Source organism: Hetaerina americana, unplaced genomic scaffold (genome assembly GCF_022747635.1).
Source record: "Hetaerina americana unplaced genomic scaffold, ioHetAmer1.1.p SCAF_12, whole genome shotgun sequence".
NCBI lineage: Eukaryota > Metazoa > Arthropoda > Insecta > Odonata > Calopterygidae > Hetaerina > Hetaerina americana.
The window spans coordinates 4,381,999-4,408,824 of record NW_027286292.1 but is presented as its reverse complement, the minus strand read 5'-3'; the positions used below and the strand labels follow the sequence as shown (position 1 = coordinate 4,408,824).

The following is a 26,826-nucleotide window of genomic DNA, read 5'->3' as shown; positions in this document are numbered from 1 at the left end:
AATAGAGGTAAAACCATAATCATTTAGCCCATAACAAGAGAAGGTTTAGAGACTTTCAAACTGCTTCCATCTTGCATCAATTGGCATGGTATTTGCACAGACTCTGTAGAGTAAACTTGTTTCTCAAGTTTTTAAGGTAATTTCCTAAGCATTTTTGAACATTGCTTTGCTAAAAAAACACTTAAACCTATTCCCACTAAAACTAAATATTATCTCTGGTACACTGGGGAGTTATTAGCTCTTAGTAATGATTTACACAGTTACTACCACTCTCACAAAACCTGTGGAAGCCTGATGACAAAGAGGCTTACTTGCAACACAAAAGAGATTATTATAACTCGATTAGGTGTACAAAAAATGAAGCTAAGGAGGACTTTCTATTCAATGCAAAAAATCAACAAAAGGCAGCTTGGAGAGTAATCAATCAAGAAGTTGGTCATGGAAATGCAAAAGAAAATTTTCCTTTTACTCCAGACGCTGTAAATAATTTTTTGTTAAAAGCTGTGAAGACAATTTGTTTTCTCAAAACGTTGATGCTGCCAATAATGGCAATATGCTGCAAAACCTTCCTCCAAATATTTTAAATGGCATTTTGTTACCCCATATTGACTTCAAAAATTTAAGAAATCCGACAGTAAGGATATTTATGGTATTCCCTAATCAAGAGCATTATTGCGTTCATTTCGGAACCATTAGCTATGCTACTCAACTTCTGTTTTGAGACAGGAGATTTTCCAAGTGCTCTAAAATATTCCAAAACAGTACCTGCCTCTAAGAAAGGTGATAAAGATGATTTAACTTACTGCCGCCCCATTTCCATAGTCCCCGTTTTTAGTACAATTTTTGCAGCTATGATAACAGATCAAATATGAGCATTTTTAGGCAAATAATCTGTTTTCAAAATCACAGCATGGCCTCCGATCTGGGATATCTACAATTTTGGCTGTACCATCCATAGTTAATTTCGACATTAATGCATTTGAAGAGATGGAATCAGTCTCTGTAACACCAAGTGATCACAGTAGCGCTTTCGACTGTGTTAATCATTCAATATTCCTATCAAAGCCAGAATATTTTGGTGTTAAGCGTATTGCACTGAAATTAATGATGTCATATTTGGATGAACGCCTCCAATTGGTTGAACTCGATGGCTGTAGATCTGCAGCACTTAAAGTAAAATGTGGTGCACCACAGGACTATGCGCTTTGCCCAGTACTTTTCATCATCATGATTAATGATTCGCCCCGTAATATGAAACCTACATCTGTTTTATATGCTGATGACACCACTTTGGTGCAAAAAGATCAACATCTAGATGACCCAAAGACAGGCTAAGGAATGATTTGACATTAATTCAAACCATTAATTAATAATTTATGGTTTTAATTTACATTCAACTTCTAAAATAACTCAGCAACAGCGACAGACGCAAATGAGGTCGTGGTTAAAAGACTTTTACGTTCTGCGGATGACGGACAGGCGCAAGTACGTTTTCTATGCGTGTTAATACGTACAGAGCCACTCTGAACGTCGAAATAATGTTATCTTAAACATCTGGAATATTTGTCACACAGTACTGCCGCTGATGCAGATTTCCATAGAGGGAATGATTTCCTTATATTTGAAACAGTAGGCACTGTAGTTTTAATGCACGAAATTCTTCTGTTTCCGGAAAACCCTACGTTGAACGTGAATTATTTGAGAGAAATGCAAATGAATTTGAAGCTCATGGCATAAATGGGCGAATTTATTGGCTAATGGTTTATGATTCACGGATTCTCTCTCACTTTTTTGCTAATTCTACAGATAAGGGCTGGAGGAGAAGACCGGAGTTAGATTACTGACCGCATTTTGATGAGCCCTTGCATCTTTAAATATGGTGTTGTTGGCCATTGTGTGTATACATATATTGGTTTTCTTGCCAACTTCACGGATGTTCCCAAATGTATTGTGTGTGAAACATGCGGAGTGAGGGCATCTTCTGAACGTTGAGTTCAGATACAGCCGTCTAAGGTGTCATATTTTGTCACATTTTGTAGGTTCGTGTGGATGATTCATAAGTGCATTTCGCTATAGTCTATTATAGGTCCTGATTGCTAAAGATGTAGTCATGGGCAGCAGCGACTCTAAATCCGCAAAGGAAATAATTTCACCGGTTTCTAATTATTCAGACCCGAAAACTAGGCACGAACTTGAGACAAATCGGGAGCCCGGTAGCTATGCGTGTGTTAAACCGGCGACTCCTTACGTTTTCTCGCGGAAAGGGTAATTATAAGGCACAGTGAATTTTGTGACGAAATGGCGTGCATATTATGTTGTGAATGTGTTCGTTGTGGGAGCAAGCAAACCATTGAATTAGTTGAAATAATTATCATTTTCCTACATTCTACGTTTTAGATCAATGTTCATGGACGAAGATGGAGATTTGGCTCATGAGTTTTATGTGGAAGAGCCTCCGCAGAAGAAGGGAACTAAAGCAACGATGAGGAGGGTGTACGCAAACCTCACGCCTGAAGTAAGGAATGGAATGTCATCATCACAGTAGCAGCTCGCAATTTTAAAAGTTTCGCTAAATTTGTGTATGTTGTTATTACCATGCTCTCCTGGTCAATTCTTAAAAAGGATTTGTTTGCTTATGTTATTTCACGTTTCCTACTCTCTCACCTCTTTAGTTTTCCGTAGTGTTATTATTTCCTCAGTTGCTTTTTCCTATCTTCTCAATTCGTGAGTGAAAATGTAGGGTGTTAACCAATAAGTAATGTAGGATTTCTGATTTATTTCCGCCGTCGTTAATTGACCTTCGTTTCTTTTGTACATAAGTCGAGCATTGAGGAATGGCACCAACGTCATATTCTGAATGGAGTTGCAAACCGATTGTATTCAGCTTTTTCACAAGAAGGTTTATTGCAAGGAGTAGTTAAATAGTGTAAATTTTCTCCATTGTCTTTCCTTTCGAATGAAAGAGCCGTTGGCTGAAAATTTTGAAAACGTGCCTCGCTTTAAATGAAAAGGAACAGGAGGAAACGTACGCTTTTGTTTCTTGCATTGCTGAGATAAAACCTTGCAAGACGATGGGTACAGACTATAAATCTGAAGAATATGATGTTATTGTCACTATGAAAACATCTGGTGAATCAGTGTTCGGCTAATGATCTTCATTTGATTTAAACATTGCGGTCCTTTCATGTGCCATTTCAGTTTGTTCAAATTAAATGTCATCTGACCAATCAATTAGCATTTTCTTTGTTTGGAAGTGTGTTGTCTAATTTCTGTTGTCCTTTCCAGGGAGAAGTGGCCTATCAGTTCCCCAGACTTCATGCTGATTTCCCTGTCATTTTACGCCAGTCCTGACCATCTTGCCTCCGTGAGGCCATAATTGTAATGTTATCTATCATGAGGATTTAACTTCCCATGCTATGTTAATTGAACACCACGTTTGGTTATGGCATAATAAGGGTAAAGTACAGCTTTGTGGTTTGGAGAGAACCTTGGAAGATGATTTCTAAAATTAGTTATGTATGTCTTTTAAGGAGGACATAGCTCTATAATGTGTTCACATCAAATCAATATTTGGTTTTCTCCATTGGGTAAAAGTACCGTTTTGCAAGCTTGTAATTTGGGAGTTGGGATGAATCAGGAGGCATGTCGTATGAAGGCATATTTTTTGACTGACAATAATGCATTTAAAATCAATGATGTGGAATGATAAAATTTTCTTGCCAATAATTAGTGAAAGATGATATCATTTTTCTCGTTGCTTGCTAATAATTCATAAGAGAAAATGAAGTGGATGTTTTCAAGATGATGTTATTGGTCTGTGACCAAATATTTGGTTTTATGTTTGATTTGTGCAATGCAAGTATTGACCATTACATTACTACTTCAAAAGTGGACTTTGCTATTTTACAAGCCCTTGAACTTATATTAGTGTGCCTGAAATACCTGAACTGGGACAGAAATGAGCTGAATTGTGATTATAATAATTTCATGAGGATTCTTTGTCACTTTTTGTTGTTGAGAGATTGTTAAAGTAAAATGGATGTGTGAGTGAATGAGAAGTGTGGTAAAATTCATTTTATTAAGTTTCGGTTGTTATAATAATTTTGAATTGCCAAAGTGATGATCAAGTGGTAGTTTGTTGACATTTCATCAATCAGTGAACTTTCACTTTAGTTAACCATAGTGATTGATACTTATTATTGTACATATGATATGGCGTTAATACTTGATGGTATGGAATGATAAAATGCTCATGAATGTATGAATTGACATTTTGCCATTTGTGCATCATATATTTGGGGTAAGATGATGGTTTTGGCAGATAATAATTGTGGTTGTATTTCATTGAGTAGGGAAAATTTTTAATGCTGTTCCTGGAAATTTTAGGAGAAATGATTTTAATGGTTGCAGGTTTTTTGATGTTTTGCAAGGCTCAGTTGCACAGCTTAAATGTTTAGTTTTATGCATAAATGTTGACAAGAAGGAAAAACATTGAAAGTTTGGATTTGGGTCATGTTTAATTTGGAACATACTGTAAAACCCATTTAACTATGTCTGGAGGATATTTAAACATTCATAGTTCAAATTTAAGTGAGAAATTAAGTACGTTGTACTTGTCATTGTCTACAATAAGTGTGAGGCCTTGTGCTTAAAGCAAAGTGATGTTATGGCTTAGGAGGCCAGGGGACAATGTATTTGATAGTATATGGTGGTGATGAATGTTGTGATATCATCGCTTGGTTTTTGAGACAATATGAGCATGTACATTTGTCACAAACAACAAAAGGAACATAAGGTTTCACGAGGTATAAATATGCATATGCTGGTATGAAATAAATAACACTGTATTTAGGTGAAACCTATGCACTCAAATATCCTATTTAACTTACTTAAATTCATGAGAAGGGGCTGGCAGCATGTTAGGGAGGCGAGCTGCAGGTTTTCTTGTTAAGTTATTGGTGAATAATGATGTTATGCAAAGTAATGAATATATGTATTGCACTTGCTTGTGGAAGTGACTTGTCCTCTTAAAAATGTCAGAGAGTAATTCTTGGGTATTGTTTATTTAAACTATCCGTGTGTGTTGAGGAAAGTTGAAGAGATGTTGATGGTGGAAACTCCTGGTACCATATCAGATTTGAATTTTGTATACCTCACGTGCCATTAAATATTTATCTGCTTTACAGTGATTCACAAATCGAAAGAAACAGCCTGTAGTGGATAGCATGTACATTTTTAAGGGACATGCATAAAAAATGACTTCACTTTCCTATTATTCGAACTTGTAAGTCTTGCTGCATGGTATAATTTTGACGATTCGACCGTTGTGGTTTTGGTGCGGAGTCTTGGGTGATTTATTCTCTTTTTAGATCACTTATATCTTAGCGTTGGAATTACATTGGTATTTTTGACATTCCAATTTAAATTGAGTGATACTAGTTTGTGTTTATATTTGCTATGGAATAATTATGCATCCTAATTTATCAATGCTATTAATATGGAAGTGTTACCTCTTATAAAAATGGTTTCAAATAAAGAAAATAAATTATTTTCCATATGTTTTGTACTTTTTTGATTAAACGACACGTGTTAAGCAGAATGAAATTTTACATGTCAATCCTCATGGAATTCCAACTGAATGATTAGCATAAGGTATAGATACTTGTCCAACAACAGAAGTGTTAGTTTTATACTTTGTCAGTGAAAATATAAAGTTATCAATGAAAAATAAACTTGATATTCAAATTAAGCAATGAGGAAATATTTGGGGGAAAATGAGCAACATTTGGCTAAGCCTTAATGCTTTGAACGGAAACATCAGGTCGGACGTGGACTTAATAATCGGAAAAACAATTTTTTATTCCATAAATATTGGATGGTAATATTTAGAGAAGAGTTCATACTCTCAAAGTGGTGTTTTGTAATAGTTATTTTTTTCATCATTTTTTACTGGAATATTATGTGATATTCCGTCGAATGATTTATGTATTGTTAACAATTTATCTCTCTAAATTAAGTAGGGTATATTGAACTGCAGAAATATTATTCTGAACTTTAGTTTATTTTTCTTTGGTGTGAAATCAGACAAGGTAGAAGTTTTTACAACGTTGTAATGTCTAAAGATATATTTAGAGGAAATTGATGTCTCGAAAGAGCAGTACGAAATTGTCGTTCCCACTACTGTGCTGCCCTCTCTTGGGAAAGGGTGCAATCGCTATAAGAACCTTTCTGCTCTTATGTACCCTACTCCCGGGAGAAAGGAGTGGGGAGATAACATGGGGGCTATGATAGGTTTTTATCTGATACGCATTGCATAGCACAGTCGTATGTTTAAAATGATATTGTTTTCGCTTGAATGTATTAAACCTAGAACAAGTATTCACCTACCTCTCAATCAGTATAAAACATACTGCGAACGCCATGTACGAACGAGAAATGAGTTAAGTTGTAACGTTTGTCATTTTTAAGTATTTGACGCACGCATCAGAGTTTTAAAAAAGTGCTGACGTTAATATTTCTGTTTGTAAATATTCAGGAGATGTTGCTTCGTTGGGATAAGTTGTATAATAATGCATTATTATCTGTTGACGAAAGGGTCATTACTATTTTCGTAGTTTCTTGTTAAGTATCCTGTTTAACAGCAATAATTAGCAAATCTTGGGAAAATTATTTGGATATAATTCACAGCCCAATTTCTTTAACGCAGGAATAAGAATTTTGGTTAAACGGAGGGTTAATATTGTGTAATGCATTAATGTATTGAGGGGAAATGTTATTATTAATAATGTTCGAAATAAAATGTACCGTACCACGGTGTAGTGCCAAATAATCATCGGATATATGAATCATGATGATGAAGGTAATTTTGGTTGGTATCAATCATTCTGGGAGTACCTGCTTTTGCGGAGGAACATAGTTGAGACGTGACCTGTTAAATGTTATGTTATATTTGATTACGATCATTATCTCATTTTCCAGAATTAGTGGTCAACTGGTGATTATGGGTACTAGAGCAGCAGCCTGTGAGTGTTTCATTAAATATTTACTTTAGGATTAGTCAATAGTGATATTTTCGCGCCGTCGTTTCATTGATCTTACAAAAGCAAATTCAATACTTGTAAATTTGAATTGCCTCTTGTGAATTATTAAGTTGTACAAATTTGGATGTAGTCCATAATAAGTTTTATTGAAATATAGTGACGTTATTCTGTATGGTTAGCATATGCATTACACCCCAGCAACTATAATGTAATTAGAAAGGATCATTGCAAATAAACAATTTCATTGTGTCCTCCTTGGGTTAGTAAGTGAGGAGGCAGAGTAGTTATACAGGATGATCTGTGAGTGCCAGATCTTGTTGATATAAATAGTGAGGTCAAGAATGGTTTGGGATGGGGTTTAGTTATCCATCAAGGTGTAAATGGAGTCAATTATAGAATTTTACTTTGCAGATGATAAATTATTATTTATCTAGGTAATGGCAATTATCGAGTGATTAACAGTATTAATGTGTGCAATAGATGATGAAGTTTAGTCACAAGAAAATGAAAGTAATGACAAAATGAGGAAGTGCAAGCTCCTATTATTATTTAAGTAAGAGTGATTTTACTAGAGAATGTGGAACAATAAACATATTTGAACAGTATCCTGAATTTAAGCAGTCAGAGTAATAAGGAAATTAGGAGAATTGCATTAATAACAGGTACTCAGCAATTCCAAAAATCGTAACGGTGGAATAACTGTTCCAGTGAGGTATACAATGGAGAAATTATACTGAGTTATAACTAAAGCATTGTCATTATTTGAGAATTGCATTGGTGAAAAAGCTTTTTTGTTTAAAGATAAATGATGTGATATGAAATGTAAAAGGGTTTTGCAATAGTTAATACATAGTATGGAGCATATCTTCATTCAGTATTTGAGATTATTCTTTAGGGTAAGAGGATAAGTTCAGATGAGATTGTTGGCATGTGGATATGGAGAATATTGGGGAAAATGAGTTGTAAAGTGAGAAAACATAATGACATTGTTTTAAATATGGTGGGAAAGGAGAGGGAGATACTTGGTGGTATTGAAAAAACCAAACTAGGTGGATGGATGAGATTATGAGAAGTGGTGGGGTGCTGAAGGGCATGATGAAAAGGAGGATGTGGGGGGAAATAGAAAAAGGATGGATGAAGGTTAGAAGGGCAGTGAAAGGTACATCTGCAGTTAAACAAGATAGGGGATCAGAAGGCGATAATGACATATATTAGCTGTTAATGAGGATCGAAAAGTTACCCTAAATCAGGAGACTAGTATGAAATAATCGTGGCATCAGCACAATTTTTATTGTGAATACTGACTATATTTGGACTTTAAATGATGATGAATGAAGTTTATATATATTGTAATTTGTTTAATTATAGTAATTTTCTTATTCATGAGAAGCTGTAATTGCTTTATTTTGCAGTTACGGCTAAAATACAAAGCCTTCATGACTACCAGCTCCGCCTTCTTCATGGAATCATGCCCTTTCCATCAGGAATTGATATTGCTAATACTCTCAAGCATTTCTCTCAAACCCTCCTGAGTAAGTACATTTTTTATCTATTTTTGACTGTTTTTAAATTTTATTTTACAGAATTATAGCCTTAAACAGTAATGCCCTTTTATAGGGATGAGAAATGAAGTGTTAAAATGCAAAAAGCAGGAAAAGGAGAATTTTCATTTTTACATGCTTAATTACTGAATCCATTGTCTATAGAATACACTTCATCAAAAATAACATCAACTGGAATTACTTCATCACAATCAACTTAAAATCCTACCTGCCTAAAGCAGTTATATATTGTGGAATAATGAACTTGCTTCCAAGCCGATGATATGCAGTTTAAAGCATCTAGTAAATTCAATTTGGTTGCCTTTATATTCCTATCACATCCATCCTGAGATATAAATTTTTGTACCATAATTTTTCAATAATGCATCGTGAATGAATATATTATACCAAAATCTAATGGTTGGAGCTCACTAGCGCAGTTGGCAGGGAAAAATTGTAACTGTACATACACTTCTCATGTGAACATTCGGTGGATGGGATGGACACTGATCAGTAGACAGCAGAATTTTCCTGTTCTGAGACCCTATTTTAGCATCCTCAGCATGAAGCTCATTCACAAATATTTCTGAGGTCATTCATGTTTTGGAAAATATCGTGTATCTAGCTGGCAACATGTTTGACTAAGGATGCACCTTGTACTCTTTGATTTACCAATCGCAAGTGGCTTAAGCAACCTGCATTTTTGATTAATAAGAGTGTAAGACATTGTTTGCTCAGCATCCCTCCATAACATTGTTCCCCTCTGAAAAAGTGTGTTTTTCCTGGCAATTTACTAAAAAATACCCTATCTCCTCTGCATTGAAAACACCTTTGGGACAAAAACCTTCAAGAAGTTTATTGAATTCTGACTCCTTCTCCCGAGCTTTATTCTTGATGTCAACACTTCTACTTTCACCACGCACAGCTTTGCATGTAAGATTGTGCCTGTTTTTAAAACTATCTAACCAACCATTAGTCGCCGTGACATCTTTGGTTCCTGATATTTTGGGAATGTGTTATACATTTTTTCTTATAATGACACCATTCATGGGGATATTTGATGACCTATCACTTAAAAACTTCTCTTTCAGTAATTCTTCGTAGTTGAAATTCTTGACATATTTTCTATTTTTAGACAAATTTCCACCCTGGTTTGCATGTTTTATAATCTAATTTTGATTTTTCACTATTTTGTTCAGTGTAGAAGCCTGCCTTCTTAGAAGTTACATCAGATCAATACAGATTCTATCATGAGAATAAATTTTTCTTCCAGAATTTTGATTTTACCCTCAATTAAAAATAATTTTTTGCCTTGTCTTTCCACTGTCAACCAGGATAAAATATACATTTTTGAGTAATTGAGGAAAAATTAATGCATGAGAATCTGAGCTACCTTGTCGTTTGACTGGTGCAAACCGTTGTCCAACTTCAAAATTGATTGAAGAATAGAAAAAATTTTTGAGTCAGTGTAGTTTTGATGGGATAAATCAGGTTTCAATACTTTTTATTATTTAAGAGCCCATCACTGTTATAATTTTGAGACTGCACAAATGATCCTAGATGTCAGTCACCAGTTCTTGTGCTTTTTATGCTTCCTCATTTTGGGTCCTAGTAATTTTAATTCCTCATACCTTCAACTTATATGCGATATGAATAGTCTTCATCAGGTATTATTACAATGCATTATGTATGTGGCTAACTCCTTGTTGGAAAATGTATTCGTTTCATTACCCGAATCTTTTCCTGGTAGACTGAGATTATGAGTTCAAGTAGTTCACATTTCTATCACTAACGCCCACCACATTAAAATTCTTCACTAACACCATTCAAATTACTGATCTCTCCCATCTTTTTGAGCTGAATATATGTGAAAAAATTCAAAAATGTTTTTTTTATAGACTGATGTGCAATGGTAACTTTTTTAGAATGTGAAACTTTTATAATCCAACACTTAGTGGTACAAATAGCAGGAAAATTGAAAAGGAAATCTCATATTTACAGGTTTCCACATACACTGAAATGATGGGAAATTTTATGGGACCTAATAAAATTTTCGTAAATTACAGGAAAACGTAAATTCTGATATGGAAAGTATGGGGTTTAACTGTATTTTTTTCTAATTTGGAATTACTGGTTTCCTGTCTGGGTGAATATCTTTTTTCTGTTGAATGGATTGTGTTATCTTTTAGTTACAGTTATAGTGCAATGCTATTTTGTGTTCGCATAACATCTAATTTTGTGTTTGTGTTCTAACATCTAATTGGAATTAAAATTCAATACAACCCTTTGCTGTGAGTATAACTGTTTTACAAGATTGCAGACTCTTTATACTTCCAGGTATAATTGTTTTTGGATACTCCCCTCTCATATTATTCCATTATAGCATGTTGGTCTATAGTTATATTTTTCTCGGGTTCTTTGAGTATTTGAAAAAACATTCATTAGGTGTAGGTTGTTTTCACTTTATTGCAAGTGATATCCTTGAACGTAGACCACCGTTTCAACACTCGGTCATGGTTTGGTTGCTTATCTTCAGGAAACATTATAAAAGGTAATGCAGGCACTGAATGCTTATTGTGGTATTGAGCAGCAGACGATGTTGAGACTTGGGCTTCAGAACTATTAAAATCCTTTTAAATAATGGAGTAAGTTTGTTAATTGAGTAGGGTCAGTTCGAGAACCCTCTATTATCACTGCCAATTTCATCTCTTCGAGAAGTGAAAAGATTCCCCATTTCCTGTAATCAGATTTTGACTTAACTATAAGATAAGCTATCTTAACAATACCCACCACTATTTCCTGCTGTGTAGGCATGTAGTGATTGGTATCCTTACTCTTGTAGATCATTGGAGCACTGGTCTCATGTCAGTTGCTGCTCACCCTTGAAAAATAAGTGTTTACTTTTCTTTCTGCTTGATATCCATTGCATCATAATTTGACCATACTTATCAGACGCTTGCAAGGGGTGCCTATTCTTTATAGTGGTTGAACCTTTTGGATATTCTTGAAGAATTGGATGTTAAAATTTATTTTGTTCTCAAAAGAACATTGCATATTGGTTGAGGATTTGTCAAATGGAAATATCAAAAATAAATAAGACACCACAAAATGCAGAGTGGCAATTTGTCTATTAGATGTATTTAGAAAAATATTCTAATGAGTAATAGAGTTTTAAGTAGAGAAACATATTCAAATGTGATTTGAATGATTGGTTGATGTTTGTAGGTGATGTGGGATAAAATGCACAAACCCATGTCTTGGTCCCTGAAAATCTGCTTAATTGCCCTCACAGTTCCGGTGACATGCATTATAACTTTTTTAAATGATTGTGCGCATCAGTGTTTTTAAAGAACTTATAGAGTTGGGCTTAATGTGTAGCATTAGAGCAGAAATGTAAACACAAGGGAGGGAAATTATGTTAAGATTAAAGATAGAGGGATCAAGATGGTGCGGTGGCTATCATACTGGCTTCCCACCCAGAGGGCCCGGGTTCAAATCCTGGCAGTGTTGAATATTTTTCATTGGTATCTTGATCCCTACTTGAGGTGCTTTGTGGAGGGCACTTTGAGTGAGTATGCCATCCGTCGGATGGGACGTTAAGCTGCGGACCCCTTGGGAGCCTTTCGTAAAGAGTAGGCTAATGCCGATGCCGGGTTTTTCTCCACCCTTCATCCTTTCCTGTCCATCCCTAATCGCGCAAATGATCTCAGCTGTCGGTAGCCTCCCCTAAATATTACTACTAAAGATAGAATGACAAGGTAAAATGTATGAGGCGAAATCCATTAATTCCAGCCATATTTTTGCAAAATCTGAAGGTTTTGATCATCACTGGAGGTTAGCCTTAGAATGTATTTGATTCAAAATGGGTTTAAATTAATTATATAACAGGGTAAAAAGAACATCACCACTAGCAGTATATCTGAGACAATGAACCAGGGAGCAAGTGGAAGTGAAATATTTTGGCTGCCTTTAGAATGTGTTCATCCCAAGATAAATTGCAGGAATGGCAAAGGAATGTAGGTTAAATGCAAAGGAATTTGGTACTTTGGACCTGCCTTATGTAATATCAATTTAGATCAAGCACCTGGTCATTTTGCCTCTATGCGAATAGGAGATATACATGGCTAGTTATTTATCTTAGGCTGATTTAGCTGAAAAGGAGGCTTTGAGTTTCTAAGACATGAGTCCCATACTGGTACCCATTGAGGATTAGAAGGCCATGTTAAGAAACAGCCCTGGAAAGGTGGAGGGATCTCTGGTATACTCAAAATGGAAATGAAACGACATGTGAATGCATCATGTTATTGTGACCCTCTTCCATTGGAAGCAGTAACTGAGAGGATGTTGCAATCATGTGTCTGAGAATGGAGTAGAGTGCCCTGGTCCACTAATGCATATTCACTCAAGATTCAGCTGGACTGTGATGATTGCAATTTTTTATATTGTGAGACAGTTGCTTTTGGTGTGCATTAACACCATGTTCTGTAAGAGAAGCTGGAACTATGGGGAGATGTTATATATTCTGCATGAAAACCCTGATAGCATCAGCTGCATAATTGCATTTTAAAAGAGATTGGCCTTTTTAATACTTAATGCAGTAGCATACATGCATATGAATGTATGAATATATACACAGTTATTTTGTTACGTGTTTTTACCCATATAATAAGAAGTTTTATTATATATTGGAATGGCGGAACACTTTTTTTCCCCGAATGAACTGCCCTGCAGATTTGAAAGTCACTTTAAGTGTGACAACAAGACATTTTTCTTCAAATGTGTTGCCACTTATTAGTTGTTGGGTTTGATGATCCTTAAAATATGTTAAAAATCTTTGATGTTTGGGTGAACATCTTGCAGCTCTCCAGGGCCTATGTGGCACACTTATGATTTGTCACTTCCAGTGTTGCAAGTGCACTTACTCAGGGTAAACGTGCAAAGCTGTGATCCAATGGATAAAATCATCTGTCAAATATGAGATATGACCATCAATAATTTTATATCCTAGGCACACTATAAATAGCTGTCGTAACATTTCATTTTCATTAAGGTGTAGCACAAATAGAGGTTATGTGATGGCAGGAATTGGTGTATGGAAAGGAAGGGAGGAGGTGCAAAGCTTCCTGGCCAACAAATGCAAATTTATGCATTTTCAAATACAAATTGCAAACTTTAAATGTGGCTGGTGCATGCAGTACAATTAAAGAAAATAATAACCATTTTCCTGCATAGTATTGAAACAAGTTGCTGGTTCTACTTCATAACCTTGTATTTTAAGGACATCCCTGATGAGTGTTATCCAAAACTGGTGTTTCATACACTGTAAACCATGGTGATGAACATTACAGGACACTAAGTCACTTAGGCCATGTTGATTCATAAAAAATGATATTACTTTTATATTATAGTTATTTCATGCTCATTTAATGGTTGACATGCTCTAAGAAAGGTTTTTTTGCCTTTGTGCCATATATCCTGACCATTTCGTATGCTCACATGAATGCAGTCCCTCTTAAATATTAATATTTTACATTCTCTATTTACAGCTGTTTTAAAAGATGTTCCAAGTTCACCCCTGGAAATGCTGAAATTTCCTGAAAAAGATGCAATACGTATGGGCCTTTATCCAAATTTAGATTATAAAGGCCTTTACAATGCAATTGTTCAATTAATGGATGTTGCACCACTGATACAGTATGGACTGCAAGGTAAGTTAGTGTATACATATTATTAAGTTGTTTCTAGGCATTTATTGATAGGTTAAGTGAATAGTTATATCTTTCCCTAGCTTAGATGTCTAATTAAAAAAAATTAAAATTGGGGGCATGAACTAGGTAGGTGGAATAGTTAACCTATCTTGGAAGGGTTTTGGACCAAAATGGTCAAAGTAGTGGTCATGTAAGAAGAAGAATTTTGTTAGGCAAAGATACCTACACAAGGAGAGAGTTGATGATAGGGGTGTTGATTAGGCATGTTAAAAAAAGGTTAATGAAAACTTGGATATGGAGCATACAAATGTATGGTGTGGAAACTTGGTAGTTGAAGAAAGATGATGGGTGTAGATAAGAGGCTTTTGCATGCGGGTGCGGAAGATGGAAAAGACCAAATAAATGGAAACGAAATGAAATACTTGGCATGTTTAGAGATGAGAGAGAGTTGTTGGGAGAAATCTAAAGGAGGCATGAAAGATGGATTCAGAGCACTTGGATTGGCGATGGAAATATGAAGACTATGATGAAGGTGAGGAAGTTGGGCAAATGAGGATGGGGAGGAAAAGGATTGGCAGAATGACATAATGTTGTATGTGACATTGGAGAATATTTTATTTTTATTGTTTTTTAAGGTATCAAGTTCGCCCAATGTATTTTGAAGCACTGTCGTATGTGTTGGGGACCTTTCCATGATGTGCTGTTCAGGAGGGCGTGCGGCGGAAGACTTAGGCATTTGATTTTTTTTAAAGAAAACCCATTCAGACAGTATACAAATATGGCTTCCCATCATCTACCATTCTAGGAACTCTATTCTATGAATACACTGCATCATCAAGCCAATGTAGTATCATGTAATGAGAGCATTAAAAAGGAAAAAGATCATCCTATTTGGTTTTAAAAGGATATAATGTAAAAGGAGAATAATGTCCAAAAAGATAAGACCAAGCTTATTACTAAGCAAAGATGCCATATATTTTATGAACAACTAGCCACTGGGTAGATATTTTTTAAAGAACCAAGATTGAGACCAGACTTAGTAATGGAGGAAAATTCTGAAATCTGTTACCATCTGCAAAAGGTACTATTACTCCTTCCCTTACAGAAGTTATATATGAGATTGTTTATCTGTGTCTCAAGCTGGTAGGGCATATCAAATGACCTATTAAGAGCAGTGTGAGGGAACATGAAAGAGTGCTTGAGGCAAGAAAATGGATGACGTTAACCATCATGATCATATTGTTTCGATACTGGAGAACATAATGCTCTTGTATAAGGTTAAGGTTTGACAAACATAAAACCATAGAACATGGTTCTATAATACATTGTTTGCAAAACCCCAGCCAAATCTCCTGTCTGATCCAATTATTCAATAATATTTAGTCAAATGGCCATTCAATTTAAATGGGAATAATTGTTATTTTCTCAGCTATGGGTGAAGCGGGCATTTAGCAACCAATGAGTAATAACTTCAGTAAACTGGTAAAATTTTCACCCCATCCACTAAAAAGTTTCCATTATATTATTTGTCTTGAAATAATTTTTGGGCATGATGTGAAAGTTTTGATATTTATCAGTGGAAGGCCATTAACTGACCAATAGTAGTTAATCCCTTATATTTTTGCATTTTTAAATATATGTTGAAATTTATAAATTATTGTGTACAAAATAAATCCGACATTTATATAGTTTGCCTTTACAAATGTGAAGTAATTATGACATTTTTCCTCAGCATTTGGGCAGTGTGTACTACAGTGCCTTGGTTGTCTGCTGCCTTTCCTTGGACATGATCTGATTGATTCACTGCCCTGCTTAGTGGCATCATCTATGGCTGTGTTACCAACTACTCTCCATCAAACAATTGTTAATACTTTATGTTTTTATGTATTGCCTTTTACCATAGGTAAGTTAGCATGCTCTATATCTATTTATTAATTGGCTAACTATGGCATATTTTTAAGTTCATTATTAGTTTGTTACACTAAAAAATGACGGGATAATATAGAGAGATCATTTTGACATCAACTTGAAATTGTTTTGGGATGTTGGCATTAAAGGACAAAAGTTGCATTTAATCCCACATGATGTGCCAAGTACTGCTAGAAAGCATTGTCTACAGGAATGGTGGAATTAATAACCTAAACTCCCTCCATCAAATGCCAAACTGATTTCGGAAAAACAGAAACAAATGCATCAAATAACTATCAAACAAAAAGAGATAGAAAAATAGAACATACAAAATATTCATTTAAATCAAGAATTTAAAGTTCAAAGGTAAATCTTTTATTTTTTATTAATACCAAAAATTATATCTCTTATATTAGATCATACAGTAGTACCTCACTTAATGAGCACCTCCGACAAAAATAATTTGCCTAAGGTAATTCTTATGGTGTATAATTACAATAGTTTTGTTTTTCTGTAATCAGCCAGATTCTTATTCAAGATAGCATTGGAATTATTTAAGGTAGCACTAGCTAGTCGGTTGCTACTGTTGCATCATAGCAATGGGTAGTTTGGCAGCTTTATGGGGATCATGCAATGTAAGATCATGTGTATGTAACCAAGATATGGCTATGTAATCAATTATAATGTTATGATTCATTAATATTTTTTAAGTTATTCCTGTGGTTACATTTATGTATGGCCCTAGGGCCCAAGTCTGTAACTTGTTTTCTCCAGATAAAGGTGCTTCCAATCTCCCAAAACAGCTGATTCTCCAGACCCAAGTCTGTAACTTGTTTTCTTCCGAGATATAGAAAGATACTGCCTACTGATCCTGGAGACTCATTTCCACTCATGAGAGAAAATCAGTCTCCCAGCCAAAGTGTATAACACACGAAGCAACTGCCGGGAGAATATTTCATGTCGGTCCAGAGAGGGGGTCCTTTAAGTTTTCTCCTTGGTTGAACTTCGTATTTAGACAGTAATTTGTCAATTTTTCATTAAATTGCGAGGCACAATATGGACCACTGAGAGTAATTTCTGAATTTCAAGAGTAGTTAGATGAAAGCAATTATGCTCGATTCTGTGGAAGACTTAAAGATAATTCTCAAATATTTTTCTTAGAAAACTAAATCACTATGTTACCCATCACAATGGTACAGTGTATTGGTGTTGAACCCATCTTCAGACTCTTTGTTTGCAATTGTAGAATTTCCATTTCCCGTAAATAATAATCATAATTTATGATCCGAGCAGTAAGTAGTTCATGGGTATTGCTAATTATTGTAAAGGAATAATGACCAATTGCAGCCAATATAGATTAAGTAGGCACTTCTTATACTTTAAAAATTGTTGTTCTTCTAGGTAACCTGGGCTCCAACATGAATGTCTTTTTTGGGAAAATGGATAGCTTTGCGCATGCATTAAAAGTGAACTTATTCTGTGTAAAATTGATAATGATATAGATTGGTTTTGGTTGAGGTGCTTTATAAGTATGAAACAAATTCCTTCATGCTTTGAGATAGAGACAAAGGCAAACACTATATGACTATGCTAAGGTAACTTCTTCAATTTAATCTGACTTCTTAAATCTGTTGCTGTAAATAAATAATAGTTTTTTGTTGATCCAGTTTATAAGCAAATTAGTTTTTTGTTATTAAAATATCTTAAAAAATCATGAAAGGGTTGTATTAAATTATAGTGTCGTACCACTGATTGATAGACATGCATCATGGATATCGTTACTATTTAGAAGTTGAGTTTCAAATGTCCATGTAATTGAACTATAATTGTTAATATGTATGTAAAATCATTTCATTTGCCTGTAAATGATTGTTTTTTGGAATATTGCTCTGACATTAATTGCTCACCATGTTATGCATAATGTGTATTTCCATTAATAAAGTATTCATACAATAAAAATTGTAATCATATTTTTTCATAGATTATGCTTGCAAAAATACTTCGTTTAGTATATGAGTGAAGTAAGAATCAGTAATTTTACAAGAGCAGGTTTATGAAGGTTTTTATTTGTAAAATAGGTGTCTAAGTTGTAGCAGGTTGACTTAATAGTTGGGCTGGTTTGAGTTTGCATTATAATGGATGAACAAGGTTTTTTTTATACAATGTGTGCAGATATTTGAAGTGTGCTATCAACCCCTTGGCTTGGTTCATTTATTGACTTGGTATGGCATTAAACTTTATTTTCTCTGCCTAGCTCTTCCTCCTGAAAAGAACTTTAGAGCTTTTGCTAAGACTTGTAATTATATATGGCATGCTGATGTGATAATTGAGGACATTGGCCTTTCCTCAACGAATAAATTAATGCACAGGCACTATCCGTAGAATGCAATGCCATTTTCTACGACATTTGCTGGAATTCACTAATTAAATCTTTAAACGTACATATACCTACCATATTGCCTTAGATCACACAATCACATACACATGAAACAGTCATAGGAATTCTTCAAATGATTTAATAAAATACTTTCAAACGTTTGTTTCAATGAAGTGCTAAATCTCATCAGTCTGTTCTTCACAATGGCAAATGAAATTGGAAGTGTGAGAGAGTCATCATCATCTCTCTCGTGTATCTTTCAAAAGTTTCAGTACTTTCAAATTACCATTTCACAGCCAAAATCAGAACCCACTTAGGTTTTAAGAATAACATTGTACTGTCTATTCAGGATATCTCACGGTGATTTTTGCAGGTTGAACTTCAACTACATAAATTATTGCTAATCTCTTTCTTGAAGATGAACAAATAACAAATTGCCTGCTTTTATTGGATGGTAAAATTATTGAGTATAATATTATTTTGAGTGGGTAAATTCAGTACCTAAATATTTACAAAGGATTAAAATTTGGGAGGAGCTATTCCTTTGTTTTAGACAACAACAGCTGATGGAATGAACTTGGTGTGGTTCCAATTATATAGTTTTTTTGTTCACAAGTTTATCTTATCTTTCCATGACTTTCTATGATAACCATCATTAACTTTTGCTGATGCTGTGCATGCATTCAAATGTTGTGTAAAGATTAATTTGAATGCTTAATAATGAAATTACACATTATTCACTTTTGAAAATAACTATGTTGATACTCATATACTAATAGTATTGTTTTAGGAATTCATTTTCCTATTAATACAAATGGCCTGGCAGATTGTTGCAGTAACTTTAATTTATTTATAAAAATATATATTAAATATGAAATATGTATACAAACTTTCATAAGCAGCATGATACCCATTAGCACAATTTGGAATTGGGTGATGTAACATAAATCAGTAGTAAAAAAAGATTTCATTGGCTCTCAAAGCACTTCCCATGAGAACTGTTTGTCTTCCATAAACTTCTTTGAGTCCAGACTTTTCTCCCTTTCAATTGGCAGAAAGAGTTTTCTCGCTCAGTTACTGATTTTCTCCGGGAGAATTCCAGAGAAGGTAACTATTTATCATTTCAACCGAGGAGAAAAGTTACAGACTTGGGCCCATGGTGTGCATACTACAAATGAAAGGGATATTGATCTCACTTTCTCATTTTTCACAAATTTTTTGAATGGAGAATGGGTTGATACTCTAAAGTAGTGACCCACTGTTGTTTATGGAAATGAATCATTTACAGTATTATGCATTATTACAGTATTTTGGTGCCTAAACCTAATCTGTAAATTGGCAGTTTCTGCAAATAAGATACTGCAGATAGTTTCTACAGAAATCACCAGGTGGAGTAGTGAAAGTAATCTTTCTACCTGCGGAAAAGTGTATTATGTTTTATGAATATACCTCATGAAATATATGTAACATTTTGGTGAAAAGAAGGTAAAAAGTGAAAAAAATGAAAGCTCCTGATTCAAATATTTGTTATTTCAGTAACTTTTGTTTTGAGTATTCGCTAAGACATTAGAATAGAGAAAAAAATGTTCCCAAAAGTCTCTGCGCATTATTTACAATGCTTTAACATGTTATTTGGCCTATTCGTCAAGCTTCAAATAATTATTCAAATTCACTTTACTGTTTTTTAAGGAATAAATTATGAAATGGAATATTTTAATATCACTAATTTAAAATATATATTTTTTACATGCAGCTAGGGCTGACGAGCAACAATCTATTCAGCAACAGCACATGAGTAGTTATGCTGGCCACAGTGTTTCCTCCATCATCATGCTCATTTTTCAATATTCCACTAGCCCATGTAAGTATACATTTTATTTTATTTAATTTAAACTGAGGACCATTGGTAAAGAAAATAATCTATTTGATATAAAATATATTACATAGAGTTGATTGGAGTACTCAAATAAGAAAGATTTATATTCTACTAATGCTACTTGAATTCCATTTATAGCTCAGCATTGCCAGCTTCTAGAATGTCTCATGTCCATGAGAGCAAATATTGCCCAAGATCTCTTATGTGTCATTGCACATGGAACAACTCCTGCTCGAGCAGCTGCTGCAAAGCTTCTTTTTCATTATTGGCCCCCATTCTGTTGCTCACTGGTTCCACTTGAATTGCAGAGAAGACAAGGAGGAGGAACACCTGCCACATCAATAAAGTTTACATGTAAGGATAAAAGATATTATGGATATTTTTCAAGCCTCCCAAAAAATACACAAAGTAGTAATTTCAGTCACAGTTCAATATTTTTTGATGTATCATTTAACCGTGTGTAGTGTATGGAACCCTCCCCGGACTACAACCTTGACGTGGTGGAAGGGCTTGTGCGTTCCGATGACCCCTAGAGCTGTGCTGGCGGGAGTAATAAAAATTGCTCCTGGTAGGGTCGCCCATGCCAGATAGGTCGAAGGTTAGGAGCCAGATGAAAGGTAGTCCACGCAGCGTCTGTTCCTCAGTGAGGCGACTGCAATGGCGTCTGACCCCAGTGGGGCGGCCAGTAAGTGATGGTGTCACGTTAAAAACACTATTGAGGAAGGCAAAGGGAAACCACCTCAATTATCATTCCCAAGAAAAAATATGATGGACAATGGAGATATTTTGAGTCCTGGCAACCACGGCGCTCGGCCCAATCGGCCGTGTGTCGTGCCCGGCAGCGGGGGAGGCAAGGCTTCCGCGGTCGTCATCCCACGAAACCCTTGCAAGGGAAAACCAGCAGCAGCAGGACAGAAGACGCAGGAGAAGAAGACCGCATTAGTTAGAATAGGAACGTGGAATGTTAGGACAATGATGAGGACAGGGAAATTGGAGAATGTTAAGCGAGAGATGGAAAGGGGAAATATAGATATTATAGGTCTATGCGAGGTGATATGGAAAGATAGCGGGGATTACTGGAGTGATAAGTATAGAATAATATACAGCGGTGGGGACGAGAGCCAACGAGGGGTTGCCATAGTATTAAATGAAGAGGTAGGAAGAAGCGTAGTCAACATAGAGCAGGTAACGGATAGAATACTACTAGTGGAGATAAAAGCAGAACCGACGAACTTGGTTATTATTCAGGTATACATGCCACCGAGCAACCATAAGGAAGAAGAGGTCGATAGGCTATACGATCAGTTAGAGGATATGATCGCGTGTGTTCCTGCAGGGAAACATTTGATAGTGATGGGGGATTGGAATGCGACGGTAGGCGAAGGAAGAGATGGTGATGAGGTGGGGGACTACGGTTTAGGCACGAGGAATGACCGCGGGGAGAAAGCAGTTGAGTTCTGCAGGAGACAGGGGTTAGTCATCACCAACACTTGGTTTAGACACCACAAAAGACGCAGGTATACTACCTTGATCAAAAAGTTCCCGGAATAACCACCGTGTGGCGCTCCCATCGTTCCGATTTGAGTTCTGTTTTTTTTGTTAAATTGGTACATCTGTTGTTGATATTCCCTTTAAATCTTAGTGTCATAACTTGACATTTGCAAAAGTTACGTAGCCAAGAGTACATCTATCTCTGTGTGTGTTGGCGATTTTTTACAATTTCAGAAATGGATTTAAATTTGCAACAACGAACTTGTATTAAATTTTGCGTAAAAAACGGATTTAGTGGCGCAAAGACGTAGGAAATGTTGGAAAAGTGTTTCGGCAACGATTCTCTAAAAAAAACGGTCGTTTACCAGTGGCACGAGCGGTTCAGAAGTGGTCGTGAGTCAATCGAAGATGATGAACGCAGTGGCAGACCATCGACATCGAAAGTCGGTGAAAAAATTGATAAAGTAAAAGAAATGTTGGTCAATAACCGCAAATTAACCATCAGAGAAATAGCGGAGGACTTGAACATTGCCTATGGATCCGCCCAAGACATTGTGGTTAATGATTTGGGTTTCCGTCGTGTAGCAGCAAAGTTGGTTCCAAAAGACCTCAATTTCATGCAAAAAAGAGACCGTGTTGACGTCGCAAAAGACATGATTTGCGAGGCTGAATCCGATCCCACATTCATCAAAAGGATCATTACTGGAGACGAGACGTGGGTTTATGAGTACGACACGCAATCCAGACATCAGGCAAGTGAATGGCGTTCACCAAATGAGCCGAGACCAAAAAGCCACGTCGTTTTCAGTCAAAAAAGAAGGCAATGCTGACGGTTTTCATGGATTACAACGGTGTAGTGCATCATGAATTTTTGCCAGAAGGCCAGACAGTAAACAAAGAGTATTATTTGGGCGTTATGAGACGTTTGCGTGAAGCAATTCGCCGAAAGAGACCAGAAATGTGGGCAGAAAACTCGTGGATTTTGCACCATGATAACGCACCGTCGCACAGTGCTATCATTATTCGTAATTTTTTGACGAAAAATGCAACAAATACCATCCAACAGCCACCGAATTCACCTGATTTGGCTCCCTGTGACTTCTTTCTGTTCAATCGAGTTAAAAAACCATTACGGGGAACGCGTTTTAGCAGCCGAGAGGAAGTAATGGAAAAATCGCAGGAAGCACTGATGGACATACCGAAAACCGACCGTAACTTTTGCAAATGTCAAGTTATGACACTAAGATTTAAAGGGAATATCAACAACAGATGTACCAATTTAACAAAAAAAAACAGAACTCAAATCGGAATGATGGGAGCGCCACACGGTGGTTATTCCGGGAACTTTTTGATCAAGGTAGTACATGGAAAATGCCAGGTGACTCAGGAAGATATCAGCTAGATTATATCCTGGTTAGACACAGGTTTAGGAACTGTGTGATAAATTCCCACAGCTTCCCGGGAGCGGATGCGGACTCAGACCACAATTTAGTTGTTATGAAATGTAGCGTACGTTTCAAAATGATAAGGCAGGGGCGGCGAGTTAGAAAATGGAATGTAGAAGCAATAAATGGGTTGAAAAGGAAGGAATACAAACAGGCGGTAGAGAAAATCATGGAGGATGGTAAAGGGCTTAGTACTATCGAAGTAAAATGGGAAATGACCAAAAAAGGGTTGTCTAAAGCCGCAAAAGACACTATTGGAACCGTTAACGCTAAAAGGACCAGGAAACCATGGATCACGGATGAGATGATTACAAAAATGGATGAGCGGCAAAAATGGAAGAACATAAATACAGAATTAGGCAAAATGAAGTACAAAGAATTGAACAATAAATTGAGGCGGGCAACAAATAAAGCAAAAGAAGCATGGTGGAAGACGCAGTGCGAGGATATGGAAAGTCTGCAGAGGAAGGGTGAAATCGGTGCGCTGTACAGCAAAGTTAAATCGTTATCGGGAAGTAAGAAAGGAAATCTATGCTAACAGTTAGAGATAAGGCGGGTAAGGTAATAGTTGACACAGGAAAGATCCAAGAGAGATGGAAGGAGTATATAGAAGAACTGTATAGTAAAGAACTCAGGCCAACAAAGTTAGACATTGAAAAAGAAAATGACGTAGAGGAAGACAGCTTAGGTCCAGGCATACTAGACAATGAGATAGAAAGGGCATTAAGGGAGATGAAACTAAATAAGGCCGTGGGGGTAGATAACATTCCCGTGGAACTTTTAAAATGCTTAGGAAAATGTGGGAGGAAGAGGCTATATGGGCTGATCCGTAGCATTTATGAGGAGGGAATCTGGCCGGAAGACTTTGTGAGATCAATTTTAGTTCCTATTCTGAAAAAGGTAAAGGCCACGTCATGTGAGGACTATAGGACAATTAGTTTGATATCCCACGCAGCTAAAGTTGTTCTCAGGATCATAAACAAAAGGATAGAGAGTAGGGCAAATGATTACTTAGGGGATGATCAGTTTGGGTTTAGGAAGGGGAGAGGTACGCGTGATGCCATTGCAGTAATGAGATTATTAATCAAGAGGAATATAGAACACAACCAGGAGGTATTTGCCTGTTTCGTAGATTTCGAAAAAGCGTTTGATAGGGTGAATTGGGAAAAACTAATGAGTATATTGCAGAAAATAGGAATAGATTGGTGGGAAAGGAGGTTAATCCGCAACCTGTACATGTCTCAGACTGCTCAGGTGCGGGTGGGAAACGGGGAGTCTGGATGGGCAGTGTTAGGAAGGGGTGTAAGGCAGGGTTGCCCATTATCACCGTTGCTGTTCAACCTGTATGCAGAGGAAATGATCAAAGAGGCATGGGAAGAACTCGAGGTAGGAATGAAAGTGGGCGGGGGATTCGTAAAATCAGTTAGGCTTGCTGATGACCAAGCTTTAGTTTGTCAGTCAGCCAAGGGGCTGAAAGCATTGCTGAGTGAATTGGAAATTCAGTGCGACAGGTATGGGATGAGAATTAATATTAATAAAACAAAGGTTATGCGATTTTCTAGAAAGAAAAAGGCTAAGCTTAACATTAAAATAGGAGGGCAAAAACTAGAGCAGGTAGAACAGTTTACGTATCTCGGAAGTGTTTTGGACCAACACGGTCAAAGTAGTAGGGACGTAAGGAGAAGAATTGCACTAGGCAAAGAGGCTTTTACAAGGAGGAAGGAGTTAATGACGGGGACGTTGAGTAAGGATGTTAAGAAAAGACTCGTAAAAACTTTGATATGGAGCGTAGCTATGTACGGCACGGAAACGTGGTCATTTAAGCAGGAGGATAGACGTAGACTGGAGGCTTTTGAAATGTGGGTGTGGAGAAGAATGGAGAAGGTGAAATGGACAGAGGAGAAAACAAATGAGGAAGTACTTGGTATGGTGGGCGAAGAGAGGGGTTTGTTGGGAGCAATCCTATGGAGGCAGGAAAAGTGGATGAAGGGGGTGTTGACCGGCAGTGGGATGTTGAAGACTGTGTTAGAGGGTAGAATGTTGGGCAAAAGAGGAAAGGGAAGGAACAGGATAGGGATGTTGGACGGGATGAAGGGAGGAAGAAAGTATTCAGAGATGAAGAGGGACCTGATATAGAGTAGGATGATGGATTTTGTGTTTTGTTAGGAGTAATAAAATATTTGTTTGGTAGTTGTGTCCATCCAAAAACCTACCTTAACCGGTAGATTACCTTTAAAAAAAAGTGTATGGAATGGATATAGAAAGTCCTTCTCCATACTTAACCAAAGTTGAGCATTTGAAAAGTTTTCTCTGGATTTTAAATAACCAACTTAAGACAGATGGTAAGTACAGTGGAACCTCACACAATGAGTAATTTGCATTGCAAGCAAAAATATTTTAAAAAATGACCTCCTTAACAAGAAATGGTGTGCATAACGAGTTACATTGACAGGGGAATTCCCAGAATGATTGAGCTCCTACCGCTCCAGTTTGTGTTTGGCTCTCATTCTGCCAACAACATAGTTTTGCTAGTGATCACCTTTGCCAAAACTTGTGTTCTGACATATTATTTGCGATTTTTTATATTGTTAAGTTTTATAATCCTTGCAAAAATGTTTGTGAACAAAAAGCCGAAAAGAAAAGAAAAAGGGTGGTTAAAACTTAAAGATGGAGCATAGTTATGTACTGTTCGGAAACGTGGTCACTACAGCAGGATGATAGATGTAGATTGGAGGCTTTTGAAATGTGGGTCCGGAGAAGGGTGAAGTGGACAGAAAGGGCATCAAATGAGGAAGTGCTAGGTATGGTGGGGGAGGAGAGAGTATTGTTAGGAGAAATGAAAAGGCATCAGGAAAAATGGATAAAGGGCATATTGATCAGCAGTGGGATGTTGAAGACTAATGGAGGGGGGAATGTTAGGCAAACAAGAAAAGGGCAGGAACAGGATAGGGATGTCAGATGGGATGAAGGGAGGAAAGAAGTACACAGGTATGAAGAACGACTTGATGTAGAGTAGGTTGCTGGATTGTGTTTTGTTAGGAGTCCCAAAATATTTATTTGGTAGTTGTGTCCATCCAAAACCTACCTTAACCAGTAGATTACTTAATAATAATATATGACACTATTGGTTTATATGAGTTAACCGTGTACAAAGAATGTTTTTACCTTCTGCTTATCCATTTAGGCTCGTTTCCCAAAATTCAGCCATTGTTTATTAACAAATTCCAATCCCTGTATATCCTAATTAATCTTGAGCAACAAGATATTAGCTTCTTATCGGAAATTAACATAAAGAAATGTAATTTTTGTCATTTTTTAAATTATTTTATTGCCTCTCCTCCGTTAAATTCATTTTACTTTTTGTTTTGAAATACCCTAAGACTGGAACTAATTTCTAGATTTCAAATTGCAGAAATTACTTCCCTTTTGCATTTATCAGG

At 36.2% G+C, this 26,826-nt stretch overlaps 2 protein-coding genes across 2 annotated transcripts in view; both read left to right on the top strand.

Moving 5' to 3' along the window:
• Positions 1–1,825: 1,825 nt before the first annotated feature.
• On the top strand, positions 1,826–4,143 carry LOC139685657 (tumor suppressor candidate 2-like). The gene is made up of 3 exons (XM_071582617.1): positions 1,826–2,265; positions 2,398–2,515; positions 3,286–4,143. Exons 1-3 carry the CDS (start codon positions 2,111–2,113, stop codon positions 3,349–3,351), a joined length of 339 nt encoding a protein of 112 aa, XP_071438718.1. The 5' UTR covers positions 1,826–2,110; the 3' UTR covers positions 3,352–4,143.
• Positions 4,144–6,271: 2,128 nt separating this feature from the next.
• The window catches only part of unc79 (UNC-79 domain-containing protein), a 197,243-nt gene continuing 176,688 nt past the window's right edge, over positions 6,272–26,826 (top strand). Inside the window, exons 1-7 of the mRNA XM_071582616.1 lie at positions 6,272–6,439; positions 6,979–7,022; positions 8,453–8,572; positions 14,128–14,289; positions 16,022–16,192; positions 20,328–20,435; positions 20,589–20,804. Coding sequence (XP_071438717.1) covers positions 6,327–6,439; positions 6,979–7,022; positions 8,453–8,572; positions 14,128–14,289; positions 16,022–16,192; positions 20,328–20,435; positions 20,589–20,804 — 934 coding nt within the window. The 5' untranslated portion in view covers positions 6,272–6,326. The remainder of the gene's footprint in view (positions 6,440–6,978; positions 7,023–8,452; positions 8,573–14,127; positions 14,290–16,021; positions 16,193–20,327; positions 20,436–20,588; positions 20,805–26,826) is intronic.